The following is a 9,548-nucleotide window of genomic DNA, read 5'->3' as shown; positions in this document are numbered from 1 at the left end:
GTTTTAAAAGTCTTCAGTAAGACTGATATTCTTTTTTAAAAGATTGGCAAACTTAGATCAACTTCTACTTTTGCTCAAGGATATACAGTATGACAGGGTCCCGCAGCAAAATATTCATGGGATTCCTGACTGGCTCTCAATGCAGGTTATTCATTTAGTTGCCTTACCAAAAGATTTACTCGTAAACATTTGGTTTTCAATATTTTATGACAGCATCGCCTAAAATGCCACTTGCTAAAAAAAGTTTAACAATCTTGAACAAAAGGTGAACAAACTATAAAATGTTTTCACATACATGAATCTGTAAAATTTTATTATAAGACAGAGATAACAATCACTTACAGTTACAATAGTAGTAGCAGCAGTACTGGGGATATAGAAAGTCAAATACTCCCTGTAATTTAAATACCAGACACTAGCTGTAGCAGAAGTGAGGGAAAGACAAAGATCTAAGATCTCGTTACCAACCGGAACAACCTGGCTTTGGGCTGGCAACTCCGGCTTCTCAGCTGAATTGCCGATGAGTTCCCTCAGTCTCAAGCTTTCCCTATTCTCCACCCTCCTTCTTCTCCATGCCCTCACTGAAGTTCCCTATAAATTAGTTTACCTGCAGGAGAAGCCACCTCAAAGTACAGCGAGGTGTTTCAAACAAAAACATGTTTGTTTTTGGACCTTCCCTGGCCAGTATGTCCACACTGTTAACAAATACACATGTTGCGATCAAGTTAAATTTCTAAACGGTGTGTCCCCATTTGCACTTGGTTGACTTTCACCGCTTGTTATGGTGAGTCCTGTAAAGTGTGTAAATTCAGTAAACAGACCCATGGTGCCATGGTACAACAAAAGTGGTAATTTATGCTCTCATTAGCATTTACATTTTGCATGGCCTCCAATCTTTAGTGTAAGATTTAGGAAACTGGAGAAATGCTAAAAAGCCACAAGTGCACAAAAAAAAAGTCACAAGTGCATTTTCACCTGGAGACACCTGCTTTTACATATCCATGTCTAATTCAGATTGGCCCCTGGTAAAGCAAAGCATTCCACCTTAAAAAAATCTTAGGCTTATCTCTCTCTTTTTAAACATTCCCAGGTATGGTATTCTCCTTTTTATCGGCACTGGCTCATAGGCAGTTGTGTATTCACTTTTTCTAGGCCCACTCTGCCTGCAACTACTCCTCTGCTTTAGATTGGGCAAATGTGGGATATGTGCTATCACCTTCCATTCCCTTTTTTTTGTTTAGAAAAGAAAAAGATCAGCCAAGATGCACAAAGATTTTGAAAGAATCATTTAGTTTATCTATACTGTGTCTTCTTAGTAGACATGATAATGCTGGAAATATTGGCACAAGCACCTAAAGCAGAACTTTGAGAAAAAGCAAAAGTATCACTATTTGTCAAAATGGGAAGTAGTGACAATTTAAGAGACAGAAAAAGACAGGTAGGCAAGTTTGAAGAGATGGGTTTTGAGTGCTCTTTTATATGAGCAGAAATTAAGAGCAAGCCGAATGGACGAGGAAGACCATTCCAGAGAGTCGGCGCAGCTCTGGAAAAGTCTTGGAGCCGTGCGTGTGGTGAAGTTATAAGTGAGGAAATCATTAGTATAAAAAAAGTGCAGTGTTTGTGAAGTAATTCCTGTATACTTGAGCCATTTACAACCCTCACTTACATGCTGAAGCATATTGTTACCTTTTAAACAAGTTCCCTATAAACTTTACCCAAAATACAATATTTTGTATGCACTTTTTACAATGACGTTGATATGGTTTAAGTGCATTACTATATCTGATCATTAAATCCTCCTATGTTCTCACAATAAAGTGTATGCAATGGTTCCTGTGAAAGATCCTTTCCAACGATAATTATTGCATGTGTGTACTTAGCCTAAGACCTCAACCCACTCAATCAAAAATGAAAAAATCCACATGATGGATTCAATAGAAGCGCCCATAAGCATTTCACTATCCTCTGCCGCTACCTTAGTTTATATGTATTGAAGTTTTTTTCCTTGACTGAGAGAAAATTAACATCTTCTAAGTGTAGAAAGAGCTGGTGTAACAATTTTAGCCATTTTCCTTCAGATTTTGCAAACTTGTAAACAGCACTGGGGCGTACCACAAACATCACAGTTACACTTTGATGTAGATGTGAGTCCGATTTAAAAATACATCAAATGATTCTCACCTTAAAAACTTTCTTAGCTTGATGTAATAAACAACAGAGAACATTGAGAACAAATTTGGTGAGAGTTATCACCTTTTCTATTCATTACCTCTTAAAAAAAAGCAATGCAATGTGATTGTACGTCAGCATGCAGGGTCTCATAAGGTAAACATATCTGCGGTGTCACCACATCACATAAGCTGTAGAATACCACAGCCATTTTCCTTAGCTTCCTCTTTCACATACTGCAACAAGTCTGTAAACAAAGCAGCAAACAAAGAAGCACAATCACTCGTTTGTATGGCCATTATATGTTTCTAAGTACACCTTGCAATTCCGGGTAATTGTGGAGTTTTGCTAGAACTGTGCAGCCATAAAAGTGCACACCAATGTTACAACGAATCATTAGGTAAACTGGTTGGTATTTTGGAGATCCCATGCACCAGTGCTGAAGGTTTTCCACAATTTCACCTAAGGGCTCATCTTCCAGATATTGCATGGTAATACACATACAATCTAACAATATTTCTTATCTCAGTGCATGCTTCAGCACATTTTCAGGCAATATCAGTACAGTTATGGCACAGTGCATACGCTTCATTGGAATAGTAACAGACCCTAGATGTGTTGGTTGTATTTGTTTTATTTAATTAAGTTAAATACCATTTACAGACGTTAGGACCAGTTTTGGTGGAGTAAATAGGAATGTGCTGGATGTGGTATCTGTAAAGTTATAATCCAGTGAATATGTGGAGGCTGGATTTAATATCAGTCTAGATAAAATGCAGTGATTAAGTGAATGCTGGATGTAATATCAGTCCAGATTTGGTGCAGTGATGACGTGAATGCTGGATGTAATATCAGTCTAGATATGATGCAGTGAATAGGTGGAGGCTGGATGTAATATCGGTCCAGATATGATCCAGTGATGAAGCGAATGTTGGATGTAATATCAGTCCAGATATGATGCAGTAATGAAGTGAATGCTGGATGTGATATCAGTCCAGGTATGGTGCAGTGATGAAGTGAATGCTGGATGTAATATTAGTCCAGTTATGGTGCTGTGAATAGGTGGAGCTGGATGTCATATCAGTCAAGATATGAGGCTACGGGGAAACTGTCCCCTGTCTGGGGAGCAGATAGCAAGAAATACCTGATAGGGGCTTTAACCCTTCCCTGCTATACCCAATAGTATTTAAAAAAAAAATAATGTGGTGTAGCTACATCATCTAACACCAGAGGGCACTACAACTGACCTTAATATTAGCTACCTAGCTAATAATATAATGCATTTGACATATTGGGGCTGATTTATCAAAGCTCTCCAAGACTGGAGAGGATACACTTTTATCAGTGAACCTGGGTGATACATAAAACTTGGAATGGATATAGTCCAGTCCTATGAAATAGCAAATGACTTTAGGAAATTCATTCCAGGTGTGTTAGATTACCCAGGTTCACTGATGAAAGCGTATCCTCTCCATCCTTGGAGAGCTTAACTGGTACATTGGGCCTGACTTTTTAAAGCTCTCCAAGACTGGAGAAGATAGACTATTGTTTGAGAACCTGGAATAGATTTCTTGAAAACATTTACCGGTACTATTAGTTGGCAAACCCTAGGTCAAATTCATTCCAGGTTTGCTGGATCACCAGTTACGTCATCTGAGCATGGCCAATCAAAATGGAAGAAGATCTAAGAAGGAAGAAGTAAAGAAGAAAGATGGGGGGGGCTCTGTGATGGGACAGGGGTAAGGGAGTAACATAGGTTTAGATCCGCTTTAAAAGATGTTGGCTTTAAGAAATAGTAAGCAAATAAGGAAAATAAATAATTTTCTGCAGGTTGCTTTACATCTAATTCTTAAATTGAATGTTTAGTTATTGTTACAGTGTTTACTTTAAATATTTTTTGATCATTTCATGTTTTTTTTTATTGTATAGATTTGTAAATTAGCCACTAGAGGGAGCTGAGGGCAATATCTCATTTTACATAGAATGACTGCCAGTAAAGATTTATGGAGGTCATTGTAAGGCTTATTCTAAAGTTTCTGGATTCCTGGCCATGTCTGACTTCAGTCTCGGAACAACCATGCTGTAAATGAGTGTAGGAAAACTGTCAGGACTACTTATCTCTGCTTGGTCAGGGTCATAGACATTAAATAGTCAAGACATACATCACAACTAGTCAGGGAACATCTCAAAGTAATGGTACATTGTTGTGTCTTCTGCTAACCTCCAGGTCCCTACAAGACACAGTACGTGAGCATGTTCTTCCTTTACAGGTATTGTGTTTTAGGAAAAGATAATAAAGTGTTTACAAGCTCCACTGATAAATACAATGTAACAATATGATGTTTACAATGTGTTTAGAATAATAATTTTATGTGCCAATCAAATCACTGCTCATATTTAACTTCCTATTAACCCAGCCAGTGATTCTCATCCAGGGTTCCTCCAGCAATGAGCATTTTGTGCCTCTCAGATCAGTTACCACTGACACCATTGATCTATTTGGGTATCTGTAAGGGTGACATTCTTCCCACTGGCCAGTGATGTAGGTTACATTCATTTCACTGACCACCATGAATTGGGCATACCATAAATATAGCAGGAATTCCCGGAGACATGGAAGTTATTTCAAGGTTTCCTCATGTTAAAAAGTTTGAGAAAAGCTGCCCTTAGCACTCATAATTAACTCCTTCCTGTTCTTCTTCCCTTTGCTTTTACAGTCTCATCTCATATCTCATATTCCTCGGTCTATCTCATATCTGAAATAATATATATATATATATATATATTTATATTTATATAATATTATTATTACTATAGATTTTTTTTGTTATGCATTTTTTACCTGTTAATTTTAATCCTTTATTTAATTTTTAAATAAGGGTCCTCCCCTCCTCCTGTGTCACTGTCTGTTTCTGTCTGTCATTTGCAACCCGTATTTAATGTACAGCACTGCGTAATATGTTGGCGCTATATAAATTCTGTTTAATAATAATGATAATAAAAATAATGTCCACATGCCTAAATTCAGCTTTGGCAAAAACACAAAAACATATAACCAGCAGCTCCTAATAATACAAATGAAGAAGTTCTGGCTGCTATAGTGACCTGAGCCCTGTCACTAATAAACTCAATGATGCCAGGGTCAAACTTCACTTCACTTCACTTCACTTCCTGTGAGCCCATGGCTCTTGCAGCACACCACATACACCAATCTGTGCTCATTCTGTGCTCATCAATGTATGTGCTGTAGTCAACAAGAGCCTTTAAGTTTATTGTATTGTGATTGCTTTGTGTTACTGTTGGAAAGTTGCTCTTTACTCTTTAGATAGAAAGCCATGGACAAATCCCCCACACGGGGACACGGCAAACTGAATACAGGTTATAACCCTTCCTCACTGTACAGTTGCATAGACAGATCAAATCATTGTCTGCCGAGACCGAGTGGTCCCCAATGACAATCATCAATCTGTCCTGGTGGATTGTTGACTGTCCGATTGGGAAAAAACCTCTGATAGAAGAGAGCACAATGGGGTGCTGCTCGCCTATTTTCATTCATCTGTCACTGGAAACAGTGTCAGTGATCTCATGTATGAATACAGCCTAAATAGTGTTAAAACATATCACATGAAAGTATTTGTATTTGCAGAATGGTTCTAATTAAAGTCCATCTTGGGTCAAATATTGATTGGTAGACCAACGCCTTAAGGTGCGTACACACTTCCAATTTTTATCGTTCCAATCGAACGACGAACGATCGATTGGGCAAAAAATCGTTCGTAAAAAAGTAACCAACGACGCCGACGAACGAGGAAACTCGTTGGAAACGAACGACCGGACCGGCGGATCGGATTGGACGACGATCGTTGAACATCCTTCGTGTGTACGGTCGTTCGTTGATCGTCCAAGGGCTGAGCATGCGTAATGAACGAACGTTCGTTCACTTTCCTGTCGTGCACAAAGTTCCTCTATCGCTCAAACGATCGTATCTATTGTGTATACAATATCTACGAACGATCGTGTCGTTATCTCTATGTGCAGGATCGGTGCTATACGATCGTTCGTATATATCGTGCAGGATCGTTCGTGGTTCGTTTTCCAACGATAATAATTGGAAGTGTGTACGTAGCTTTAAACTGGTCGCACATAAGATTTTTGTCTTTGGAAAGGATCTTTCCCAATTCTTTCCAACGACCAAAGACTGAAAGATGCATGAACAAGTGCTGTACATACAGCACTGTTTGCACTATAGAGAGGGGAGGGGAAGAATGAGCAAGCGGCACCCCACTGTACTCTCTCCACCTAACTTGCATTGCGGTCATTCGTAGATCTGCCAGGGTGGGTCCACGAACAAAGCCTGACGGCCGCTGTACACACGTCAGATTCTCGTTCGATATCAACCCTAAAACAACAATCGAAAGAGAATCATCTGATGTGTGCACATAGCCTTAGGAATTTAGAGATAACTGTATACATTTTCCTGTACTTTGAAGAGTTCACTAGCACCCTCCCTGATGGCCAGTAACTATGATGAGGTGTAGGAGATTGGGAGGTCTGAGCTTTGACTTTGGAAAATAAATAGGTATGTATATAATAGAGCCCTCTCCCCAATACTGGAGCTCATGGAGTGGCTTGATATATGACAATTGCTAGGAGTAAATGTAATTGAAACTGGAACTCATTTAAAAAAGTTTTTCATGTTTTTGTTAGAGTGAGTCAGGTCCAGCACAGACTGTCTTTACCTTTTTATTATGGGGGAACCTTATTATATCCACAGCTCACAATCGAATATTATGGTGGTCATTTGGGAAGAATGTTTCTTATATACTGGCCAATGGAAGAAATGTCACTCGTACAGATAGCCTAAAAGATCATTGAGGTCGCCTAAAGTGACCTGAGAGTCACAAAGTGCAGCAACCTCTGGAGGAATCCTGGTACAGAATCACTGATCTACACCCTTTGTCAGATATTTCTGCCCTGTTTACCGAAATCATCGATTAAGAAAGTGATAGGAAATCTAGCTGGTTATATATCATTGCACAGGTGAAGAGGGGAATCTCCCAGTGGGGGAAACATTTTGGGTTCACAGATGTCAAAGGGGAAGTTGGGGAAGTTTCCTCTCACTTTCAGATGTAAATGGAAATTACACCACAAGGGCACAGCAGTAAGCAGAGACTGCAATCCTTACTCAACCTATATAGAACAAATCATTTCTAAGGGACATTAACTATGGGGTAAGGAAAAGATTACAGCATGGAAAAGACCCTGTCATATGGGAAACAAAGACATTCTCTGCCGGGATATTATAATATATACCTCTCCAGATCCTGATTTACTAAAGAAGAAGTGAGATGATTGTGCAAAAAAATACCCAAGAAAAACCAGCAAACACAAGTTCACCTCATTCACTGAGCTTAGTGAACTTTCACTTTGTAAAGTGAATGAGGCGAGGTTGTGATGAACTGTGAATCATCCAATTATGTTGATGTTTTTGTTTTTCTTGTACGTATGTTTTTTTTTTTTTTTGCAAAATGAAATGAATGTTTCACCTTCTCATTCATTAAATTTCCACATCCCGTAATCCCAAACATGGCCAAAACTTCATCACTTCCTCCCCGCCCTGACTGCTGTGGTTCCTCTTACCAAAGGCTACATCACTTAAGGACACATCGTTTGCCTGTGCTTTTACCTGCAATGGTTTAGGTGGTTGACAGGATCTCTTTAAAGTTACTCTGCCAGTAAAAAAAAGAAGAACCACAAAGAGTGGGGAACCAGGCATATGGCACTTGGATTGCCGTGCCCCCTGCCGATTGTTGTGGTTTTTCTTATTGAAAATAAGTCACTAGTGGACTGAAGCACAGCGAGGGAAACAGGAATCTGGCATTTCCAAAAGTGTGAGATGCCTGCACCCCTTCCCAATGGCTACTGTGCTTCCTCCTGCAAGCTTCTAGGTCACTACAGCACACATCAGGGGTACCAGGCATCTGCCACTTCTTGGTGCATTGGAGGGCTGTTCCCCCCACCATGCTGTGGTTTCTTCCATTGATAATAAGTCACTACAGGGCACAGCAGACTAAGGGCAACACACACGGGGATGGGGGGGGCTGAAACGTTTAAGTGTGTCAGATGCCTGCCCTTTCTTCCCCAAATCGTTCCTCCAGTCGGACGCTATGTAGTACATATATACCAGGCATTTGCCATTTTTTGGTATGTTGGATGACCAATCCCCCCCTACTACATGCTGTGGTTTCTCCCATTCATAATAAGTCACCATAGGACATAGCAGTGATACCCTAACTAGCGGGAGAAACCACAACATGCCTCAGGGGGGGTTCAGGCATCCATAACACAGGAACATTTTTAATCTTTCAAAGCTTTTTTAGGGACATTTTCAGCCTTATTGAGAATTATTTTTAATTGTATATATATGTAATTTTATTATTTCTCAGAGGTGTTGTCTCCAGGTCAGGCCTGCATTCTATACATTTCTGTATGATAACCCGAGACTGTCCTTGGAAATCAGACATTTGGCAATGCCACACAACTGAGCCAACCTAGGAGTGCCCAGAAAGAAGGAGTGACGACAGGTGCTGGTGTGTGAAGCAGCCCCCGGTAAGGTACATCCTCACTCACCATCTTACTGCGAAATGGAGGAAACAAACAAGGAAACTAAGACGCTTTTCTGTGAATGAGGAGGAGGGCGCGGCCAGTGTTCGCTGACAAGCACCCATGCCGTCCAATACACGACGGGCTAATAAGGATTCCAGCCAATGATGGCGGAGACAGCGCCGTAGCTGCTCCTCCCTTCTCTACCACGAACATTGTTGTGGAGTGACGTCAGCTCCAGACGATGCGGGCGGCCATTACTGTTGGCTGTGTGATTCCCTGAAGCCATCTGAGGAGAGGGGAAGAAGGCCATGGCCAGGACCACTAGCCAAGTGGTGAGTCGCTTCATCCGTGCGGCGGCTGGGGGTGTGCAGGAGGGCTCACAGGGGGACCTAGGTGCTTGGGTAGCGGGCAGAGAGGAAGAAGGGGAAGGCACCGGCAGCAGGCCTCTCCCCTTAGAGCTGCTAGGATGGGCAGATACCCCGGTGCCCTGCTTGTCAGCCGGCCACACATGGAGGTGATGACAGGCCAGGGTGAGAGGCCTCCCAGGCTGCAGTATGGGCCTTGTGTCACCATGACAGCCACCTTCCCTGCTCACACCCTGCTGTCATTATTTATTTATATGTCATGTCTGTGCCCCTGCTTATCTCCTGCATGCAACAGGTTTTACATAAGCTGCAAACAAGCCTTACGCCCCCGCGTACGCACACTTATCTCCTGCATGCAACAGGTTTTACATAAGCTGCAAACAAGCCTTACGCCCCCGCGTACGCACA

The 9,548-nt window shown here is 41.1% G+C and overlaps 1 protein-coding gene across 1 annotated transcript in view; it reads left to right on the top strand.

Moving 5' to 3' along the window:
* The first annotated feature begins 8,951 nt into the window (after window positions 1-8,951).
* PDPK1 (3-phosphoinositide dependent protein kinase 1) overlaps window positions 8,952-9,548 on the top strand; it is a 36,606-nt gene continuing 36,009 nt past the window's right edge. The window contains exon 1 of the mRNA XM_072417738.1: window positions 8,952-9,107. Within this exon, the coding sequence (XP_072273839.1) occupies window positions 9,084-9,107 (24 nt within the window). The 5' untranslated portion in view covers window positions 8,952-9,083. The remainder of the gene's footprint in view (window positions 9,108-9,548) is intronic.

This window comes from Pyxicephalus adspersus, chromosome 7, assembly GCF_032062135.1.
Source record: "Pyxicephalus adspersus chromosome 7, UCB_Pads_2.0, whole genome shotgun sequence".
Classification (NCBI taxonomy): domain Eukaryota; kingdom Metazoa; phylum Chordata; class Amphibia; order Anura; family Pyxicephalidae; genus Pyxicephalus; species Pyxicephalus adspersus.
Note: the sequence above shows the minus strand (reverse complement) of the source record. Positions and strands in the feature narration are given on the sequence as shown.